This window comes from Salvelinus alpinus, chromosome 10 (genome assembly GCF_045679555.1).
Source record: "Salvelinus alpinus chromosome 10, SLU_Salpinus.1, whole genome shotgun sequence".
NCBI classification, from domain to species: Eukaryota; Metazoa; Chordata; class Actinopteri; order Salmoniformes; family Salmonidae; genus Salvelinus; species Salvelinus alpinus.
This window is the reverse complement of record NC_092095.1, coordinates 5,037,574-5,061,320: the sequence shown is the minus strand read 5'-3', so window position 1 is coordinate 5,061,320 and position 23,747 is coordinate 5,037,574. Positions and strand designations below refer to the sequence as shown.

The window sequence follows — 23,747 nt, the reverse complement described above, 5'->3', positions numbered from 1 at the left end:
GGGTAACGGGTGTCTGGGTAACGGGTGTCTGGGTAACGGGTGTCCGGGTAACGGGTGTCCGGGTAACGGGTGTCCGGGTAACGGGTGTCCGGGTAACGGGTGTCCGGGTAACGGGTGTCCGGGTAACGGGTGTCCGGGTAACGGGTGTCTGGGTAACGGGTGTCCGGGTAACGGGTGTTTGGGTAACGGGTGTTTGGGTAACGGGTGTTTGGGTAACGGGTGTTCGGGTAACGGGTGTCTGGGTAACGGGTGTCCGGGTAACGGGTGTCCGGGTAACGGGTGTCCGGGTAACGGGTGTCTGGGTAACGGGTGTCTGGGTAACGGGTGTCTGGGTAACGGGTGTCTGGGTAACGGGTGTCTGGGTAACGGGTGTCCGGGTAACGGGTGTCCGGGTAACGGGTGTCCGGGTAACGGGTGTCCGGGTAACGGGTGTCCGGGTAACGGGTGTCCGGGTAACGGGTGTCCGGGTAACGGGTGTCTGGGTAACGGGTGTCCGGGTAACGGGTGTTTGGGTAACGGGTGTTTGGGTAACGGGTGTTTGGGTAACGGGTGTTTGGGTAACGGGTGTTTGGGTAACGGGTGTTTGGGTAACGGGTGTTTGGGTAACGGGTGTCCGGGTAACGGGTGTCTGGGTAACGGGTGTCTGGGTAACGGGTGTCCGGGTAACGGGTGTCTGGGTAACGGGTGTCCGGGTAACGGGTGTCCGGGTAACGGGTGTCTGGGTAACGGGTGTCCGGGTAACGGGTGTCCGGGTAACGGGTGTTTTGGGTAACGGGTGTTTGGGTAACGGGTGTTTGGGTAACGGGTGTTTGGGTAACGGGTGTTTGGGTAACGGGTGTCCGGGTAACGGGTGTCCGGGTAACGGGTGTCCGGGTAACGGGTGTCCGGGTAACGGGTGTCCGGGTAACGGGTGTCCGGGTAACGGGTGTCCGGGTAACGGGTGTCCGGGTAACGGGTGTTTGGGTAACGGGTGTCCGGGTAACGGGTGTTTGGGTAACGGGTGTCCGAGTAACGGGTGTCTGGGTAACATTATAGTAACATGATCTACATTATAAAGGACAGGGTTATAGAGACCATTCCTATCTCTATAACCACAGTTATATAGTTATGACCAGGACTATAGAGACCATTCTTATCTCTAGTTATAATGTTATGACCAGGACCATAGAGACCATTCCTATCTCTATAACTACAGTTATATTGTTATGACCAGGACCATAGAGACCATTCCTATCTATATAACTACACTTATAATGTTATGACCAGGACCATGGTGACCATTTATATTCCACACATTAACATGCCCTGATTTTCTAACTCTTTGATCAACACTCACAAATGCTTTTCAAGAACAGGATCACATCTAACCACAAACCACATCCTCCCCACTTCCTCCTAATCACTCAGACGGGACCTTCTACTAGCATCCCAAATGGCACCCTATTCCCTATATAGTGCACTACTTTAGACCAGAGCCCTATGGAACCCTATTCCCTATATAGTGGACTACTTTAGTCCAGAGCCCTATGGAACCCTATTCCCTATATAGTGCACTACTTTAGACCAGAGCCCTATGGCACCCTATTCCCTATATAGTGCACTACTTTAGACCAGAGCTCTATGACACCCTATCAGCTAAGATGCTGTAGTGACTCAGCTAAGATGCTGTAGTGACTCAGCTAAGATGCTATAGTGACTCAGCTAAGATGCTATAGTGACTCAGCTAAGATGCTGTAGTGACTCAGCTAAGATGCTATAGTGACTCAGCTAAGATGCTGTAGTGACTCAGCTAAGATGCTATAGTGACTCAGCTAAGATGCTATAGTGACTCAGCTAAGATGCTGTAGTGACTCAGCTAAGATGCTATAGTGACTCAGCTAAGAGGCTATAGTGACTCAGCTAAGATGCTGTAGTGACTCAGCTAAGATGCTATAGTGACTCAGCTAAGATGCTATAGTGACTCAGCTAAGAGGCTATAGTAACTCAGCTAAGATGCTATAGTGCTTCAGCTAAGATGCTATAGTCAAATCAAATTAAATGCAGTTTATATAGCCCTTCTTACATCAGCTGATATATCAAAGTGCTGTACAGAAACCCAGCCTAAAACCCCAAACAGCAAGCAATGCAGGTGTAGAAGCACGTTGGCTCGGAAAAACTATAGTGATTCATCCTTTTGACCAGAACAGGTAAGATGCTATAGTGACTCATGTTTAGCGTTCGATCAATTGATTGTTGGTGACCAGAACAGAACAGACCAGGGCCCGTGTTTACCACTATGAACTATGAACCACTATGAACACGTGTTTACCAAATGGTTTGACCTATGAACTTAGCCTTAATATGCTTTTGGGAAACCAGCTACAGAACAAAACATAATTAGACAGTTTTCTCTGAGGTCAGATGGGGGTCAGGAGAATGAAGGGCACAGGGAGGGAGGAAGGAGAGGATGGAGGGAAGGAGGGAGGAGGCTGGAGTGAGGGAAGGAGGCTGGAGTGAGGGAAGGAAGCTGGAGTGAGGGAAGGAGGGAGGGAGGAGGGAAGAAGGGAGGGAGGAGGCTGGAGTGAGAGAAGGAGAGAGGGAGGAGGCTGGAGTGAGGGAAGGGGGCTGGGGTGAGGGAAGGAGGGAGGGAGGAGGCTGGAATGAGGGAAGGAGGGAGGGAGGAGGCTGGAGTGAGGGAAGGAGGCTGGAGTGAGGAAAGGAGGGAGGGAGGAGGCTGGAGTGAGGGAAGGGGGCTGGGGTGAGGGAAGGAGGGAGGGAGGAGGCTGGAGTGAGGCAAGGAGGCTGGAGTGAGGAAAGGAGGGAGGGAGGAGGCTGGATTGAGGGAAGGGGGAGGGAGGAGGCTGGGATGAGAGAAGGGGGAGGGAGGAGGCTGGGATGAGGGAAGGGGAGGGAGGAGGCTGTGATGAGGGAAGGAGGCTGGAGTGAGGAAAGGAGGGAGGGAGGAGGCTGGAGTGAGGGAAGGGGGCTGGGGTGAGGGAAGGAGGGAGGGAGGAGGCTGGAGTGAGGGAAGGAGGGAGGGAGGAGGCTGGAGTGAGGGAAGGAGGCTGGAGTGAGGAAAGGAGGGAGGGAGGAGGCTGGATTGAGGGAAGGGGGAGGGAGGAGGCTGGGATGAGAGAAGGGGGAGGGAGGAGGCTGGGATGAGGGAAGGGGAGGGAGGAGGCTGTGATGAGGGAAGGGGGCTGGAGTGAGGGAAGGGGGAGGGAGGAGGCTGCTAGAACAACTGACAGTCTGACCTCCATAACCACACCTCTAGTGTATCTGTCATCCTCTCAGTTCTATCCATAACCACACCTCTAGTGTATCTGTCATCCTCTCAGTTCTATCCATAACCACACCTCTAGTGTATCTGTCATCCTCTCAGTTCTATCCATAACCACACCTCTAGTGTATCTGTCATCCTCTCAGTTCTATCCATAACCACACCTCTAGTGTATCTGTCATCCTCTCAGTTCTATCCATAACCACACCTCTAGTGTATCTGTCATCCTCTCAGTTCTATCCATAACCACACCCCTAGTGTATCTGTCATCCTCTCAGTTCTATCCATAACCACACCTCTAGTGTATCTGTCATCCTCTCAGTTCTATCCATAACCACACCTCTAGTGTATCTGTCATCCTCTCAGTTCTATCCATAACCACACCTCTAGTGTATCTGTCATCCTCTCAGTTCTATCCATAACCACACCCCTAGTGTATCTGTCATCCTCTCAGTTCTATCCATAACCACACCTCTAGTGTATCTGTCATCCTCTCAGTTCTATCCATAACCACACCTCTAGTGTATCTGTCATCCTCTCAGTTCTATCCATAACCACACCTCTAGTGTATCTGTCATCCTCTCAGTTCTATCCATAACCACACCTCTAGTGTATCTGTCATCCTCTCAGTTCTATCCATAACCACACCTCTAGTGTATCTGTCATCCTCTCAGTTCTATCCATAACCACACCTCTAGTGTATCTGTCATCCTCTCAGTTCTATCCATAACCACACCCCTAGTGTATCTGTCATCCTCTCAGTTCTATCCATAACCACACCTCTAGTGTATCTGTCATCCTCTCAGTTCTATCCATAACCACACCTCTAGTGTATCTGTCATCCTCTCAGTTCTATCCATAACCACACCCCTAGTGTATCTGTCTAACATTTATTGTGTAACATGGAGTCCTGGGAGTGCCACCAGATGAAGATCAAAGGCTAGTGATTAATTTAATCGCTATTTCTGACTTTTGTGAGCCCTCTCCTTGGCTGGAAAATGTCTGTATGGTTTTTGTGGCTAGGCGCTGTCCTAACATAATCGCATGTTGTGCTTTCGCCGTAAAGCCTTTTTGAAATCTGACACGATGGCTAGATTAACAAGAAGTTCAACTTTAATTTGGTGTATTGCACTTGTGAATGTATGAAAGTTAAATATTTCTAATAATAATTGAATAATAATTTCTAATAATATTCCTAATAATTACGGTGGGACCCCTGCTGTATTATAGCTGAAAACGAATGATATAGAATCCTTTTTCAATATATATATATTTTTTTAACCTTTATTTCACCAGGTTAGTCTCATTGAGATTAAAAACCTATTTTCCAAGAGAGACCTGGCCAAAATAGCAGCACATAAAGTGTCAGACATCATTACAACGTATAACACAAAGCACTCGAGTTGAATAACCTCAATTTGAGCAGGCAAGAATTATTTGGGAATGTGTGGTTAATCTAGGGGTCAAAAACATTGACAGCCCCCCACTTTATTGTCCACCATAGATTCGACCCGAGCTTTGAACTCATTCAAGAAGACGAGCTCCTGAGTGGAACACCTCGTTCCAAGTGGAACCAGCTCTGGGAGCGAGGGAGTGACAATCCGAGACAGCTGCCTTACTTCCAAGGCATACCAATGTACACATACTAATGTACACTACTAATGTACACTACTAATGTACACTACTAATGTACACTACTAATGTACACATACTAATGTACACTACTAATGTACACTGCTAATGTACACATATTAATGTACACTACTAATGTACACTACTAATGTACACATCCTAATGTACACATACTAATGTACACTACTAATGTACACTACTAGGGTACACATACTAATGTACACTACTAATGTACACATACTAATGTACACTACTAATGTACACTACTAGGGTACACATACTAATGTACACTACTAATGTACACATACTAATGTACACTACTAATGTACACTACTAATGTACACTATTAATGTACACTACTAATGTACACTACTAATGTACACTACTAGGGTACACTACTAATGTACACTACTAATGTACACTACTAATGTACACATACTAATGTACACTACTAATGTACACTACTAATGTACACATACTAATGTACACATACTAATGTACACTACTAGGGTACACTACTAATGTACACTACTAATGTACACTACTAATGTACACATACTAATGTACACATACTAATGTACACTACTAATGTACACTACTAGGGTACACATACTAATGTACACATACTAATGTACACTACTAGGGTACACTACTAATGTACACTACTAATGTACACATACTAATGTAGACTACTAATGTACACATACTAATGTACACATACTAATGTACACTACTAATGTACACTACTAGGGTACACATACTAATGTAGACTACTAATGTACACATACTAATGTAGACTACTAATGTACACTACTAATGTACACTACTAATGTACACATACTAATGTACACTACTAATGTACACATACTAATGTAGACTACTAATGTACACTACTAATGTACACATACTAATGTAGACTACTAATGTACACATACTAATGTACACATACTAATGTACACTACTAATGTACACATACTAATGTACACTACTAATGTACACTACTAATGTACACTACTAATGTACACATACTAATGTACACTACTAATGTACACTATTAATGTACACTACTAATGTACACATACTAATGTAGACTACTAATGTAGACTACTAATGTACACTACTAATGTACACTACTAATGTACACTACTAATGTACACATACTAATGTAGACTACTACTGTACACTACTAATGTACACTACTAATGTACACATACTAATGTAGACTACTAATGTACACTACTAATGTACACATACTAATGTACACTACTAATGTACACTACTAATGTACACTACTAATGTACACATACTAATGTACACTACTAATGTACACTACTAATGTACACTACTAATGTACACATACTAATGTACACTACTAATGTACACATACTAATGTAGACTACTAATGTACACTACTAATGTACACTACTAATGTACACATACTAATGTAGACTACTAATGTACACTACTAATGTACACATACTAATGTACACTACTAATGTACACTACTAATGTACACATACTAATGTAGACTACTAATGTACACTACTAATGTACACTATTAATGTACACATACTAATGTACACTACTAATGTACACTACTAATGTACACTACTAATGTACACATACTAATGTACACATACCAGCCAGCCCTCTCTGCTGCTAGCCAGGTTTATACCTCACTACATATCACGACCACAAGCAGAGAAGCCCTGAGATTAGGGTTAGGGCTACCCATTAGGGTTAGGGCTACTTAGGGTTAGGGCTACCCATTAGGGTTAGGGCTACCCATTAGGGTTAGGGCTACCCAGATTAGGGTTAGGGCTACCCAGATTAGGGTTAGGGCTACCCATTAGGGTTAGGGCTACCCATTAGGGTTAGGGCTACCCATTAGGGTTAGGGCTACCCAGATTAGGGTTAGGGCTACCCATTAGGGTTAGGGCTACCCATTAGGGTTAGGGCTACCCATTAGGGTTAGGGCTACCCAGATTAGGGTTAGGGCTACCCATTAGGGTTAGGGCTACCCATTAGGGTTAGAGCTACCCATTAGGGTTAGGGCTACCCATTAGGGTTAGGGCTACCTATATTAGGGTTAGGGCTACCCATTAGGGTTAGGGCTACCCAGATTAGGGTTAGGGCTACCCATTAGGGTTAGGGCTACCCAGATTAGGGTTAGGGCTACCCATTAGGGTTAGGGCTACCCATTAGGGTTAGGGCTACCCAGATTAGGGTTAGGGCTACCCATTAGGGTTAGGGCTACCCATTAGGGTTAGGGCTACCCATTAGGGTTAGGGCTACCCATTAGGGTTAGGGCTACCCAGATTAGGGTTAGGGCTACCCAGATTAGGGTTAGGGCTACCCAGATTAGGGTTAGGGCTACCCAGATTAGGGTTAGGGCTACCCATTAGGGTTAGGGCTACCCATTAGGGTTAGGGCTACCCAGATTAGGGTTAGGGCTACCCAGATTAGGGTTAGGGCTACCCATTAGGGTTAGGGCTACCCATTAGGGTTAGGGCTACCCATTAGGGTTAGGGCTACCCATTAGGGTTAGGGCTACCCATTAGGGTTAGGGCTACCCATTCCCTACACTGACCTTTGACCTCAAATACAGCTGAAGGAGGAGATAAGAGGAGACGAGAGGTGATGGAAATGACAGACGACAGTGAACAGAAGAAAAAAAAACCCGGGAGTCTCTGAGAGGATTTCTCCGTCTTGTCTATATTCAGGAGAAGACAACGGCCTCGTGTGGCGCCAGGAGACAGAGAAACGTCTCCAACAGCTGTCTACAGACGCAGTGTCAAACGACAGTCAGAGTCGTGTTCTCTACTTTATAAAGGGATACTTAACCCTCTACTCTTCACCTACGAGGAACAAGAAACAAAAACCTCCCAAAGAGTTTTATAAAATGGGCATCTTGATAACCATAATTAGGTCCTTGGCAGTAATGTTGGGTTTCCATGGAGACAGCAGAACAGCTCATCAATTTAAACAGCCACGGTGGCCCTCAGGGAACAATCTGTTTCAGTAATTAATGAATCTAATGCTGAATAGAATAACTCTGTTCTCTCATCCAGATTATTATATCACCACACATCTGGTACAGTGGGATTCAATGTTGTGACTCCAGTGTCATATTTTTTGCTGTGTGTCCTGCGACAAAGCGGAATGTTTTTGCCATGTATTGTATTAAGGAAGGGGAAAGAGCTTGAGACAATGTTATGGACAGGAAATCTACTTTCTTTCTCAATGAAAGGCAGCCATTTTGCCCTGGTTGTAATATTCACAGCACCTGGTTGTAATATTCACAGCACCTGGTTGTAATATTCACAGCACCTGGTTGTAATATTCACAGCACCTGGTTGTAATATTCACAGCACCTGGTTGTAATATTCACAGCACCTGGTTGTAATATTCACAGCACCTGGTTGTAATATTCACAGCACCTGGTTGTAATATTCACAGCACCTGGTTGTAATATTCACAGCACCTGGTTGTAATATTCACAGCACCTGGTTGTAATATTCACAGCACCTGGTTGTAATATTCACAGCACCTGGTTGTAATATTCACAGCACCCGGTTGTAATATTTGTTTAGTGGATGAGTTGGTTTCGGGTAGCAGGTGACGTGCTTTTGCTGGGTGCAGTAATAGATTAATGTTTTGCTGAAGAACACAGAAGACAAGGTACAGAGGACAAGGTACAGAGGACAAGGTACAGAGGACAAGGTACAGATGACAAGGTACAGAGGACAAGGCACAGAGGACAAGGCACAGAGGACAAGGCACAGAGGACAAGGCACAGAGGACAAGGCACAGAGGACAAGGCACAGAGGACAAGGCACAGAGGACAAGGCACAGAGGACAAGGCACAGAGGACAAGGCACAGAGGACAAGGCACAGAGGACAAGGTACAGAGGACAAGATACAGAGGACAAGATACAGAGGACAAGATACAGAGGACAAGATACAGAGGACAAGACACAGAGGACAAGGCACAGAGGACAAGGCACAGAGGACAAGGCACAGAGGACAAGGCACAGAGGACAAGGCACAGAGGACAAGGTACAGAGGACAAGGCACAGAGGACAAGGCACAGAGGACAAGGCACAGAGGACAAGGCACAGAGGACAAGGTACAGAGGACAAGGCACAGAGGACAAGGCACAGAGGACAAGGCACAGAGGACAAGATACAGAGGACAAGGCACAGAGGACAAGATACAGAGGACAAGATACAGAGGACAAGGCACAGAGGACAAGGCACAGAGGACAAGGCACAGAGGACAAGGTACAGAGGAGAAGGCACAGAGGACAAGGTACAGAGGACAAGGTACAGAGGAGAAGGCACAGAGGACAAGGTACAGAGGACAAGGTACAGAGGACAAGGCACAGAGGACAAGGCACACTTTTTGAAAATCTTCTTCTGATTTGTCATCCAAAGGGTCCCAGCTATAAAATGTAGTGTCGTTTTGATAGATAAAATCCTTCTTTATATCCCAGAAAGTCTGTTTATTTGACGCCATCGATTTGAGTAATCCCCTCGTTCAACATGCAGAGAAAGGAATCTGAAAATCTACCCCTAAACTTTGTTTCAACCCACCTCTTATCCCAGACTTTAAACAGGCCCTGTTGTTACATCATATACCAGCAATAATAGCTTGCATTACGCTTGGGAGGAAAACACTTCAATTTGCTCCACTTGCCATTTGCTCAACCATTGGCTCAACTTATCCCATGGTCATTGGTGCATTTTACCCCAAGGCAAACATTTACTGCTACAAGGGTGCACTTTGTAAACATGCGTGCACTCACAGCAGGGGTGAGCTGGGGAGAGGAGAACAGAGAGGAGAGGAGAGGAGAGGAGAGGAGAGGAGAGGAGAGGAGAGGAGAGGAGAGGAGAGGAGAGGAGAGGAGAGGAGAGGAGATGGCAGAGTGGAGAGGAGAGGAGAGGAGAGGAGAGAGAGAGGAGAGGATGGCAGAGTGGACAGGAGAGAGAGAGAGAGAGAGAGAGAGAGAGAGAGAGAGAGAGAGAGAGAGAGAGAGAGAGAGAGAGAGAGAGAGAGAGAGAGAGAGAGAGAGAGAGAGAGAGAGAGAGAGAGAGAGAGAGAGAGAGAGAGAGAGAGAGAGAGAGAGATGTGTGTAAAGTACTTAAGTAAATATTTGAGTACTACTTAAGTCGTTTTTTTTCTATTTTTGACTACTTTTACTTCACTACATTCCTAAAGAAAGTTATTGTCACGCCCTGACCATAGTTTGCTTTGTATGTTTTGGTTGGTCAGGGTGTGATCTGAGTGGGCATTCTATGTTGTATGTCTGGTTTGTCTATTTCTATGTGTTTGGCCTGATATGGTTCTCAATCAGAGACAGGTGTTTTGCGTTGTCTCTGATTGGGAACCATATTTAGGTAGCCTGTTTTGTATTGTGGGTTGTGGGTTATTGTCTGTGTTATGTTGCATGTTTGCACAGTGTTTATATAGTCACGTTCGTCTTATTCGTTTGTTGTTTTTGTTTAAGTGTTCTTCATTAAAATATAGAAGAATGTATTCAAACCAGACTGCGCTTTGGTCCGCTTCTTACGACGATCGTGACAGAATAACCCACCCAAGTACTAACCAGGCCCGACCCTCTCCTGTAACCCTCCTCGCACTGCTCCAGCGAATCCCAGGCGGGCTCCGGCACTCTCCCTGGGTGACGGGGTGACGGGGTGAAGGGGTGACGGGGTGACAGGGTGACGGGGTGAAGGGGTGACGGGGTGACGGGGTGAAGGGGTGACTGGGTGACGGGGTGACGGGGTGACGGGGTGACGGGGTGAAGGGGTGACGGGGTGACGGGGTGAAGGGGTGACAGGGTGACGGGGTGACGGGTGAAGGGGTGACGGGTGAAGGGGTGACGGGGTGACGGGTGAAGGGGTGACGGGGTGACGGGGTGAAGGGGAATTAGCACCAGGACATGGAAAAGAGGAAGTCCATATTCCTCTTCCTGTTTGCATAAGCAGCATTCAACTCTTCATCTCAACAAATCAAAAGGTTTGGTTGGATGGATACCACGATGTACTTGAGTTTGAGTTTAGTTTTTTTTTACAGGGACAGTGCACATTAATCAACGTTTCAGTAAAAGTGCTGGTTATAGCCAGCCGGCTAATTTTCAACCGCAGTCCCTGGGCAGGTTATTAAAAACAATTACAGACAATCATTGAGCAGTGAGCACACGCAGAGCAACATAGGACTAGCAAGACGTAGCATAGAGTCAGAGCAACATAGAACAAGCAAGACGTAGCATACAGACAGAGAAACATGGGACAAAAAGCAACAAGTATGCAGACTGTTCCCCTCTCCTGTTGGCTACTGTGTCTGTCACAGTAGACCTGGCAGAGTGAAGTAGAGACCAGGTTCTGTTCAATCTGGGTTGAGCTGGCAGAGTGAATTAGAGACCAGGTTCTGGTAGATCTGGGTTGAGCTGGCAGAGTGAAGTAGAGACCAGGTTCTGTTCGATCTGGGTTGAGCAGGCAGAGTGAAGTAGAGACCAGGTTCTGTTAGATCTGGGTTGAGCTGGCAGAGTGAAGTAGAGACCAGGTTCTGTTCGATCTGGGTTGAGGAGGCAGAGTGAAGTAGAGACCAGGTTCTGTTCGATCTGGGTTGAGCTGGCAGAGTGAAGTAGAGACCAGGTTCTGTTAGATCTGGGTTGAGCAGGCAGAGTGAAGTAGAGACCAGGTTCTGTTCGATCTGGGTTGAGCTGGCAGAGTGAAGTAGAGACCAGGTTCTGTTAGATCTGGGTTGAGCAGGCAGAGTGAAGTAGAGACCAGGTTCTGTTAGATCTGGGTTGAGCTGGCAGAGTGAAGTAGAGACCAGGTTCTGTTCGATCTGGGTTGAGCAGGCAGAGTGAAGTAGAGACCAGGTTCTGTTCGATCTGGGTTCAGCAGGCAGAGTGAAGTAGAGACCAGGTTCTGTTCGATCTGGGTTGAAACTGGATCTTTTTGGCACATCATTATTTTTGTCTTAATGAGATTTACTGTCAGGGCCCAGGTCTGACAGAATCTGTGCAGAGGATCTAGGTGCTGCTCTAGGCCCTCCTTGGTTGGGGGACAAAAGCACCAGATCTTTAGCAAAGAGTAGATATTTGACTTCAGATTCTAGTAGGGTAAGGCTGGGTGCTGCAGACTGTTATAGTGCCCTCGCCAATTCGTTGAAATACAGTGCCTTCGAAAAGTATTCAGACCCCTTGACTTTTTCCACATTTTGTTACATTACAGCCTTATTCTAAAATTGATTAAATTGATAAAAATCCTCAGCAATCTACACCTAATACCCCATAATGACAAAGATAACAGGTTTTTAGAATATTTAGCAAATTGATTAAAAAAAATAAGCAGAAATACCTTATTTACATAAGTATTCCAATCATTTGTTATGGGACTCGAAATTGAGCTCAGGTTCATCCTGTTTCCATTGATGATTCTTGAGATGTTTCTACAACTTGATTGGAGTCCACCTGTGGTAAATTCAATCGATTGGACATGATTTGGAAAGGCACACACCTGTCTATATAAGGTCCCACAGTTGACAGTGCATATCAGAACAAAAACCAAGCCATGAGGTCGAAGGAATTGTACGTAGAGCTCCGAGACATGATTGTGTCGAGGCACAGCTGTGGGGAAGGGTACCAAAACATTTCTGCAGCATTAAAGGTCCCCAAGAACACAGTGGCCTCCATCATTCTTAAACGGAAGAAGTTTGGAATCACCAAGACTCTTCCTAGAGCTGGCCGCCCGGCCAAACTGAGCAATCTGGGGTGAAGGGCCTTGGTTAGTTAGATAACCAAGAACCTGATGGTAACTCTGACAGAGCGCTAGAGTTCCTCTGTGGAGATGGGGGAACCTTCCAGAAGGACAACCAATCTCTGCAGCACACCACTAATCAGGCCTTTATGGTGGAGTGGCCAGACGGAAGCCACTCCTCAGTAAAAGGCACGACAGACCCCTTGGAATTTGCCAAAAGGCACCTAAAGACTCTCAGACCATGAGAAACAAGATTCTCTGGTCTGATGAAACCAACCTTCAACTCTTTGTCCTGAATGCCAAGCGTCACATCTGGAGGAAACCTGTTACCATCCCTACGGTGAAGCATGGTGGTGGCAGTATTATGCTGTGGAGATGTTTTTCCGAGGCTGGGACTTGGAGACTAGTTAGGATTGAGGGAAAGTGAACGGAGCAAAGTACAGGAGATCCTTGAAGAAAACCTGCTCCAGAGCGCTCAGGACCTCAGACTGGGGCGAAGGTTCACCTTCCAACAGGACAATGACCATAAGCACACTGCCAAGACAACGCAGGAGTGGCTTTGGGACAAGTCTCTGAATGTCCTTGAGTTGCCCAACCAGAGCCCGGACTTGAACCTGATCGAACATCTTTGGAGAGACCTGACAGAGCTTGAGAGGATCTGCAGAGAAGAATGGGAGAAACTCCCCAAATACAGGTGTGCCAAGCTTGTAGCGTCATACCCAAGAAGACTCGATATTGTAATCGCTAGCAAAGGTGCTTCAACAGAGTATTGAGTAAAGGGTCTTATGTACTTATATAAATGTGATATTTCAATTTTTTGCAATTTTTTTCTAAGCTAAAACCTGTTTTCGCTTTGTCATTATGGGGTATTGTGTCTAGATAGATGAGGAAAAAAGTCTATGTAATCAATTTTATAATAACGTAACAAAATGTGAAAAAGGTCAAGGGATCGGAATACTTTCCGTGTTGAAGAGGGTAGGGCTCAAGCTGCATCCCTGTCTCACCCCCATGCAGTTTTTTGCCAATTTTAACCAAACACTTGTTGTTTATGTACATTGATTTTATAACGCCGTATGTTTTTCCCCCAACAACTCTTTCCATCAATTTGTAGAGCAGACCCGCAAAACTGAGTGAAAAGCTTTTTGGAAGTCAACAAAGCATGACAAGACTTTGCCTTTGCCTTTGTTTTGGTTTGTTTGTTTGTCAATTAGGATGTGCAGGGTGAATACGTGGTCTGTCGTATGGTAATTTGGTAAAAAGCCAATTTGACATTTGCTCAGTACATTGTTTTCAATGAGGAAATGTACGAGTCTGCTGTTGGAGAATCCAGTGGGTTCTGGTCGTCTTTAATAGTTGATTCTAAGATTGGTGTTTGATCATGTATGTTTTTGCTGTTTGTTCTTTGTTCTTTGTTAAAGAGCCAAAAAGATTGGAGAAGTGGTTTACCAATACATCTCCGTTTTGGATAGATAACTCTTCGTGTCATCGTTTGTTTAGTGTTTTTCAATTTTCCCAGAATTGGTTTGAGTCTACGGATTCTTCAATTACGTTGAGCTGATTTCTGACATGCTGTTCCTTCTTTTTCCGTAGTGTATTTCTGTATTGTTTTAGTGATTCACCATAGTGAAGGCGTAGGATCAGGTTTTCTGAGTCTCTATGTTTTTGGTTGGATAGGTTTCTCAATTTCTTTCTTAGGTTTTTGCATTCTTCATCAAACCATTTGTAATTGTTGTTCATTTTCTTCAGTTTTCTGATTTGATAGAGAAGCAGAGAGGTCAAATATACTGTTTAGGTGTTCTACTGCCAAGTTTACACCTTCACTATTACAGTGGAACGTTTTGTCCAGGAAGTTGTGCTACATCTGCTCCTCTACTTCTCATCCTGTCACGCCCTCTACTTCTCATCCTGTGTCTCCCTAACCTGCCGCCACTCCCCCAGTGCTCTCTCCTTCTCTCTGTGTGTGGGTGTATGTGATTGCGTGAGTGGAGACAGGGATGATGGAGGCAGAGCGGATCCCCACCAGCTGCAACCTGTTCCATAATCAAGACCACTACAAATACTCAGCCGTGGCACTTCCACGCTGCCAGATCGTAGCCTCTGCTCAGCCAGTCTGCATTTCAAGCCGTTTGTTCCTGTATAGATCTTGTTATCCTGTTGTGCCAGTTTTTTCCTAGCCTGACGTTACTTTTCTCTCTGCTACAGTTCCCTCCGCTGTGACTCTGGTCCCTGTCTCCAGTCCCTTGTCTCGTCAGTCCTGCTTCCCTGCTCTGGACCCCCTTGGATTCCGCTCCGGACCTGCTTACCTTGCCCTACCCCCCCTTACCTCAGCCTCAGTTCCTGGTTCCCTACTTCCTGCCCGAGCTTCCCTGGCCTGTACCCCCCCCCCCCCCGGGCTTTTCAATAAATACCTTAGTTACCTTATCCCTGTCTCCTCGTCTGAGTCTGCACTTGGGTTCACCTACTCCGCTCCACAAGTTGTCTAAAAGGGATTGAATTTGGTGTTGCCTAATTGTTTTTTGGTAGGTTTCCACACTACTTTCCTTCCATCTATAGCATTTCTTAATATTATTCAAGTTCCTTTGGCTTTGATGCCTCATGATTGAGTATGGCTCTGTTCAAGTAGACTGTGATTTTTCTGTGATCTGATAGTGGTGTCAGTGGGCTGACTGAACGCTCTGAGAGACTCTGGGTTGAGGTCAGTGATAAAGTAGTCTACAGTACTACTGCCAAGAGATAAGCTATACGTGTACCAACCATAGGAGTCCCCTCGAAGCCTACCATTGACTATTTATATACCCAGCGTGCAACAGAGCTGCAGGAGTTGTGACCTGTTTTTGTTGGTTATGTTGTCATAGTTGTGCCTAGGGGGACATATGGGGGAGGGAATGCTGTCACCTCCAGGCAGGTGTTTGTCCCCCTGTGTGCTGAGAGTGTCAGGTTCTTGTCCAGTTCTGGCATTTAGGTCGCCACAGACTAGTACATGTCCCTGGGCCTGGAAATGATTGATTTCCCTCCAGGATGGAGAAGCTGTCTTCATTAAAGTATGGGGATTCTGGTGGGGGGATATAGGTAGCACACAGGAGGACATTTTTCTCTGTTGAGATCATTTCCTTTGAATTTCTAGCCAAATGTAAAATGTTCCTGGTTTGATTAATTTAAGAGAGTGTTAGGACTGCTCTATACCAAATGAACATACTCCCTGAGTGTCTTCCCTGTTTCACACCTGGTAGTTTGGTGGATGGGACTACCAGCTCTCTGTAACCTAGAGGGTAACCAGTGGGTCCATCTCCTCTATATCATGTTTCTATACCACCCACCTGGTAGTGTGGTGGATGGGACTACCAGCTCTCTGTAACCTAGAGGGCAACCAGTGGGTCCATCTCCTCTATACCACCCACCTGGTAGTGTGGTGGATGGGACTACCAGATCTCTGTAACCTAGAGGACAACCAGTGGGTCCGTCTCCTCTATACCACCCACCTGGTAGTGTGGTGGATGGGACTACCAGCTCTCTGTAACCTAGAGGGTAACCAGTGGGTCCGTCTCCTCTATACCACCCACCTGGTAGTGTGGTGGATGGGACTACCAGCTCTCTGTAACCTAGAGGGCAACCAGTGGGTCCGTCTCCTCTATACCACCCACCTGGTAGTGTGGTGGATGGGACTACCAGCTCTCTGTAACCTAGAGGGTAACCAGTGGGTCCGTCTCCTCTATACCACCCACCTGGTAGTGTGGTGGATGGGACTACCAGATCTTTGTAACCCAGAGGGCAACCCGTGGGTCCGTCTCTTCTATACCATGTTTCTTGGTGGATGACAATGTCTGTATTTCTGATTTATTTGGTGAAGTCCAGGTTACTGCTCTTTAGGCAAAAGGCAGATGACCTCAGGCCTTGGATATTCCAGGATGAGATAGTGAAGGCTTTGTGTTCCATAAAGTGTCCAATGTTGTTGGTCGTGTGGTTTGGCCTCAGGCCAGTAAGTGTGAGCAGAGCCTGCTGAGCATCTGGTACATGCCATTGGCTTGGGCTAGTGTAAGAGTGGGGGTTGGGCCTGTTTGCCCGTTCACGGCCTGGGCGTATGTGTGACTTTCATGTTTAGGCCCTCTTTGCGGGAGTGGGGTGCATGGGGTGGGCAAGAGGGGCATAGGTCTGAACTGAAGAGGCCTGTATGGGCTGTGGGCATGGTTGACTTGGGGAGGTGTTGATTGGTCGGGGTGGGGGGTGTGGATGTGGCTTGTGGTGCTGTGGTCTGGATGTGGGTCCTCTATGTGTAGGTCCAGGTCTGGGAGAGTGTCTCGCTGGTCTGGGTGGGGGTGTCTGTTGATCTGTTGCTCCTGTGTGAAGTGTCGCAGCTGAGGTTGAGGGCGATGTTCTTTAGGGCCCGGGCGAAGGTGGGCACTGCTGCCTTGTAGATGTGGACCTGGTCGTAAAGGCTGTTCAAGTCCAGGATGGAGTGGTGGGCCAGGTACATTTTTGTTTTTGAGGCACAGTCATGGGAAATACTTGCGTTTACCTCCTGTATGGTAGCAGGGTGGAAGTCTTCTCGTGGTCGCAGGGTGGATATAACCACTTGTATCTTGTGGAAAGCAGAATAAGCTTTTTCAATCACTCCCTTCAGTGCTGTGGCCACCCTTTCCTGCTGTGTTCTCAGGTGGTTTGTGCCTGGGTGTGTTATTATGTGGCTGGGTGAACCTAGTTGGTCCTCAGACAGAAGGTCTAAGGGGCGCTGGGTGTGTTATTATGTGGCTGGGTGAACCTAGTTGGTCCTCAGACAGAAGGTCTAGGGGGCGCTGGGTGAACCTAGTTGGTCCTCAGACAGAAGGTCTAGGGGGCGCTGGGTGAACCTAGTTGGTCCTCAGACAGAAGGTCTAGGGGGCGCTGGGTGTATTATTATGTGGCTGGGTGAACCTAGTTGGTCCTCAGACAGAAGGTCTAGGGGGCGCTGGGTGTATTATTATGTGGCTGGGTGAACCTAGTTGGTCCTCAGACAGAAGGTCTAGGGGGCGCTGGGTGAACCTAGTTGGTCCTCAGACAGAAGGTCTAGGGGGCGCGCTGGGTGAACCTAGTTGGTCCTCAGACAGAAGGTCTAGGGGGCGCTGGGTGAACCTAGTTGGTCCTCAGACAGAAGGTCTAGGGGGCGCTGGGTGTATTATTATGTGGCTGGGTGAACCTAGTTGGTCCTCAGACAGAAGGTCTAGGGGGCGCTGGGTGTATTATTATGTGGCTGGGTGAACCTAGTTGGTCCTCAGACAGAAGGTCTAGGGGGCGCTGGGTGTATTATTATGTAGCTGGGTGAACCTAGTTGGTCCTCAGACAGAAGGTCTAGGGGGCGCTGGGTGAACCTAGTTGGTCCTCAGACAGAAGGTCTAGGGGGCGCTGGGTGTATTATTATGTGGCTGGGTGAACCTAGTTGGTCCTCAGACAGAAGGTCTAGGGGGCGCTGGGTGAACCTAGTTGGTCCTCAGACAGAAGGTCTAGGGGGCGCTGGGTGTATTATTATGTGGCTGGGTGAACCTAGTTGGTCCTCAGACAGAAGGTCTAGGGGGCACTGGGTGAACCTAGTTGGTCCTCAGACAGAAGGTCTAGGGGGCGCTGGGTGAACCTAGTTGGTCCTCAGACAGAAGGTCTAGGGGGCGCTGGGTGTATTATTATGTGGCTGGGTGAACCTAGTTGGTCCTCAGACAGAAGGTCTAGGGGGCGCTGGGTGAACCTAGTTGGTCCTCAGACAGAAGGTCTAGGGGGCGCTGGGTGAACCTAGTTGGTCCTCAGACAGAAGGTCTAGGGGGCGCTGGGTGAACCTAGTTGGTCCTCAGACAGAAGGTCTAGGGGGCGCTGGGTGTATTATTATGTGGCTGGGTGACCCTAGTTAGTCCTCAGACAGAAGGTCTAGGGTACGCTGGGTGTTGCCTCGCTCCTCTTCCTCTGGTTCTCCCTCCCTCTTCACCCTCCTCTGTCTCTTCCTCTAGTTCTCCCTGCCTGCTCCACAAGGACTGTCTGGAAGGGGAACAGACCCCAAGACCTCAGACTTCAGACAACCTATGAAAGGGGAATAAGGTGTCAGAAGCATGGCTTCAGAGGAAGGAGAGTACAGTTATCCCACATATCAAACCCCTGTCTCTCTCATCTGATCTGCTTTCCATTCCCCAAAATGCGCACCAGCCAACATTCACCTACGGCTGAGATTCGTTTTAGCCTAAAATGATCCTATCTTACACAACACAGTAACGGCAACAGGGAGAGGAGGAGATGATATGAACTACACAGGCAGGATATGAACAGTCCACATGACTCACACATATCACATCTGAGACTCAATACTGTCTGCCCCTGCACCAATCTCTCTCTCCTCTCCAGAGCAGGCGGGCTGCCTAGATTCTCTGTGTGTGATGCTGAATATGAGTCAGAAGCTCTGGTCTCCCGTCCCCTCTCCCCTCCCCTCCCCTCCTCTACTCTCCCCTTCTCCTCTCCCCTCTCCACTCCCCTCCTCTCCCCTCCCCTCCACTCCCCTCCTCTACTCTCCCCTTCTCCTCTCCCCTCTCCACTCCCCTCCTCTCCCCTCCCCTCCCTTCCTCTCCTCTCCCCTCCCCTAACCCCCCCCTTCTCCTCTCCCCATCTCCTCTCCTCTCCCCTCCCCTAACCCCCCCCCTTCTCCTCTCCCCATCTCCTCTCCCCTCCCCTACCCCCCCCTTCTCCTCTCCCCATCTCCTCTCCCCTCCCCTACCCCCCTCCCCATCTCCTCTCCCCCCCCTTCTCCTCTCCCCATCTCCTCTCCCCTCCCCTACCCCCCCTTCTCCTCTTCCCTTCTCATCTCCTCTCTCCCCCCTTCTCCTCTCCCCTTCTCATCTCTCCTCTCCTCTCCTCTCCCCTATCCCCTCCCCTCCCCTCCCCTCCCCTTCTCCTCTCCCCCTCTCCTCTCCCCATCTCCTCTCCCCTCCCCTTCTCCTCTCCCCTTCTCATCTCTCCTCTCCTCTCCCCTCTCCCCTCTCCCCTCCCCTTCTCCTCTCCCCCTTCTCCTCTCTCCTCTCCTCTCCCCTTCTCCTCTCCCCTCTCCCCTCCCGTCCCGTCCCCTCCCCTCCCCTCCTCTCCTCTCCTCTATCGAGCTGGTGTTAGAGTCAGGTTGGTGTTAGAGTCAGGCTGGTGTTAGAGTCAGGTTGGTGTTAGAGTCAGGCTGGTGTTAGAGTCAGGTTGGTGTTAGAGTCAGGCTGGTGTTAGAGTCAGGTTGGTGTTAGAGTCAGGTTGGTGTTAGAGTCAGGTTGGTGTTAGAGTCAGGTTGGTGTTAGAGTCAGGTTGGTGTTAGAGTCAGGTGGAGGACAACTAGGGGTTTAGAGTCAGCCTGGTGTTTACTGCCCCCCGATGGAGGACAACTAGGGGTTTAGAGTCAGCCTGGTGTTTACTGCCCCCTAGTGGAAGACAACTAGGGGTTTAGAGTCAGCCTGGTGTTTACTGCCCTCTGATGGAAGACAACTAGGGGTTTAGAGTCAGCCTGGTGTTTACTGCCCCCTGATGGAGGACAACTAGGGGTTTAGAGTCAGCCTGGTGTTTACTGCCCCCTAGTGGAGGACAACTAGGGGTTTAGAGTCAGCCTGGTGTTTACTGCCCCCTGATGGAGGACAACTAGGGGTTTAGAGTCAGCCTGGTGTTTACTGCCCTCTGATGGAGGACAACTAGGGGTTTAGAGTCTGCCTGGTGTTTACTGCCCCCTAGTGGAAGACAACTAGGGGTTTAGAGTCAGCCTGGTGTTTACTGCCCTCTGATGGAGGACAACTAGGGGTTTAGAGTCAGCCTGGTGTTTACTGCCCCCTGATGGAGGACAACTAGGGGTTTAGAGTCAGCCTGGTGTTTACTGCCCCCTGATGGAGGACAACTAGGGGTTTAGAGTCAGCCTGGTGTTTACTGCCCTCTGATGGAGGACAACTAGGGGTTTAGAGTCAGCCTGGTGTTTACTGCCCTCTGATGGAGGACAACTAGGGGTTTAGAGTCAGCCTGGTGTTTACTGCCCCCCGATGGAGGACAACTAGGGGTTTAGAGTCAGCCTGGTGTTTACTGCCCCCTGATGGAGGACAACTAGGGGTTTAGAGTCAGCCTGGTGTTTACTGCCCCCTGATGGAGGACAACTAGGGGTTTAGAGTCAGCCTGGTGTTTACTGCCCCCTAGTGGAGGACAACTAGGGGTTTAGAGTCAGCCTGGTGTTACTGCCACCTGATGGAGGACAACTAGGGGTTTAGAGTCAGCCTGGTGTTTACTGCCCCCCTGATGGAGGACAACTAGGGGTTTAGAGTCAGCCTGGTGTTTACTGCCCCCTAGTGGAAGACAACTAGGGGTTTAGAGTCAGCCTGGTGTTTACTGCCCCCTGATGGAGGACAACTAGGGGTTTAGAGTCAGCCTGGTGTTTACTGCCACCCAATGGAGGACAACTAGTGGTTTAGAGTCAGCCTGGTGTTTACTGCCCCCTGATGGAGGACAACTAGGGGTTTAGAGTCAGCCTGGTGTTTACTGCCCTCTGATGGAGGACAACTAGTGGTTTAGAGTCAGCCTGGTGTTTACTGCCACCCGATGGAGGACAACTAGTGGTTTAGAGTCAGCCTGGTGTTTACTGCCCCCTAGTGGAAGACAACTAGGGGTTTAGAGTCAGCCTGGTGTTTACTGCCCCCTAGTGGAAGACAACTAGGGGTTTAGAGTCAGCCTGGTGTTTACTGCCCCCTAGTGGAAGACAACTAGGGGTTTAGAGTCAGCCTGGTGTTTACTGCCCCCTGATGGAAGACAACTAGGGGTTTAGAGTCAGCCTGGCGTTTACTGTCCTCTGATGGAGGACAACTAGGGGTTTAGAGTTAGCCTGGCGTTTACTGTCCCCTGATGGAGGACAACTAGGGGTTTAGAGTCAGCCTGGTGTTTACTGCCCCCTGATGGAGGACAACTAGAGGGTTTAGAGTCAGCCTGGTGTTTACTGCCCCCTAGTGGAGGACAACTAGGGGTTTAGAGTCAGCCTGGTGTTCACTGCCCCCCGATGGAGGACAACTAGGGGTTTAGAGTCAGCCTGGTGTTTACTGCCCCCTGATGGAGGACATCTAGGGGTTTAGAGTCAACCTGGTGTTTACTGCCCCCTGATGGAGGACAACTAGGGGTTTAGAGTCAGCCTGGTGTTTACTGCCCCCTAGTGGAAGACAACTAGGGGTTTAGAGTCAGCCTGGTGTTTACTGCCCCCCGATGGAGGACAACTAGGGGTTTAGAGTCAGCCTGGTGTTTACTGCCCCCTGATGGAGGACAACTAGGGGTTTAGAGTCAGCCTGGTGTTTACTGCCCCCTGATGGAGGACAACTAGGGGTTTAGAGTCAGCCTGGTGTTTACTGCCCCCTAGTGGAGGACAACTAGGGGTTTAGAGTCAGCCTGGTGTTACTGCCACCTGATGGAGGACAACTAGGGGTTTAGAGTCAGCCTGGTGTTTACTGCCCCCTGATGGAGGACAACTAGGGGTTTAGAGTCAGCCTGGTGTTTACTGCCCCCTAGTGGAAGACAACTAGGGGTTTAGAGTCAGCCTGGTGTTTACTGCCCCCTAGTGGAAGACAACTAGGGGTTTAGAGTCAGCCTGGTGTTTACTGCCCCCTAGTGGAAGACAACTAGGGGTTTAGAGTCAGCCTGGTGTTTACTGCCCTCTGATGGAGGACAACTAGGGGTTTAGAGTCCTGGTGTTTACTGCCCCCTGATGGAGGACAACTAGGGGTTTAGAGTCAGCCTGGCGTTTACTGTCCTCTGATGGAGGACAACTAGGGGTTTAGAGTCAGCCTGGCGTTTACTGTCCCCTGATGGAGGACAACTAGGGGTTTAGAGTCAGCCTGGTGTTTACTGCCCCCCTAGTGGAGGACAACTAGGGGTTTAGAGTCAGCCTGGTGTTTACTGCCCCCTGATGGAGGACAACTAGGGGTTTAGAGTCAGCCTGGTGTTTACTGCCACCCGATGGAGGACAACTAGTGGTTTAGAGTCAGCCTGGTGTTTACTGCCCCCTGATGGAGGACAACTAGGGGTTTAGAGTCAGCCTGGTGTTTACTGCCACCCGATGGAGGACAACTAGTGGTTTAGAGTCAGCCTGGTGTTTACTGCCCCCTAGTGGAAGACAACTAGGGGTTTAGAGTCAGCCTGGTGTTTACTGCCCCCTGATGGAGGACAACTAGGGGTTTAGAGTCAGCCTGGTGTTTACTGCCCCCTGATGGAGGACAACTAGGGGTTTAGAGTCAGCCTGGTGTTTACTGCCCCCTAGTGGAAGACAACTAGGGGTTTAGAGTCAGCCTGGTGTTTACTGCCCTCTAGTGGAAGACAACTAGGGGTTTAGAGTCAGCCTGGTGTTTACTGCCCCCTGATGGAGGACAACTAGGGGTTTAGAGTCAGCCTGGTGTTTACTGCCCCCTAGTGGAGGACAACTAGGGGTTTAGAGTCAGCCTGGTGTTCACTGCCCCCCGATGGAGGACAACTAGGGGTTTAGAGTCAGCCTTTTGTTTACTGCCCCCTGATGGAGGACAACTAGGGGTTTAGAGTCAACCTGGTGTTTACTGTCCCCTGATGGAGGACAACTAGGGGTTTAGAGTCAGCCTGGTGTTTACTGCCCCCTAGTGGAAGACAACTAGGGGTTTAGAGTCAGCCTGGTGTTTACTGCCCCCCGATGGAGGACAACTAGGGGTTTAGAGTCAGCCTGGTGTTTACTGCCCCCTGATGGAGGACAACCAGGGGTTTAGAGTCAGCCTGGTGTTTACTGCCCCCTGATGGAGGACAACTAGGGGTTTAGAGTCAGCCTGGTGTTTACTGCCCCCTAGTGGAGGACAACTAGGGGTTTAGAGTCAGCCTGGTGTTACTGCCACCTGATGGAGGACAACTAGGGGTTTAGAGTCAGCCTGGTGTTTACTGCCCCCTGATGGAGGACAACTAGGGGTTTAGTCAGCCTGGTGTTTACTGCCCCCTAGTGGAAGACAACTAGGGGTTTAGAGTCAGCCTGGTGTTTACTGCCCCCTGATGGAGGACAACTAGGGGTTTAGAGTCAGCCTGGTGTTTACTGCCACCCGATGGAGGACAACTAGTGGTTTAGAGTCAGCCTGGTGTTT

At 48.6% G+C, this 23,747-nt stretch overlaps 1 protein-coding gene across 1 annotated transcript in view; it reads left to right on the top strand.

Moving 5' to 3' along the window:
• Nucleotides 1-23,747, top strand: part of LOC139531414 (tetratricopeptide repeat protein 21B-like) — a 152,138-nt gene that overhangs the window by 24,613 nt on the left and 103,778 nt on the right. Inside the window, exons 3-4 of the mRNA XM_071327863.1 lie at nucleotides 14,897-15,033; nucleotides 16,935-17,051. Coding sequence (XP_071183964.1) covers nucleotides 14,897-15,033; nucleotides 16,935-17,051 — 254 coding nt within the window. The remainder of the gene's footprint in view (nucleotides 1-14,896; nucleotides 15,034-16,934; nucleotides 17,052-23,747) is intronic.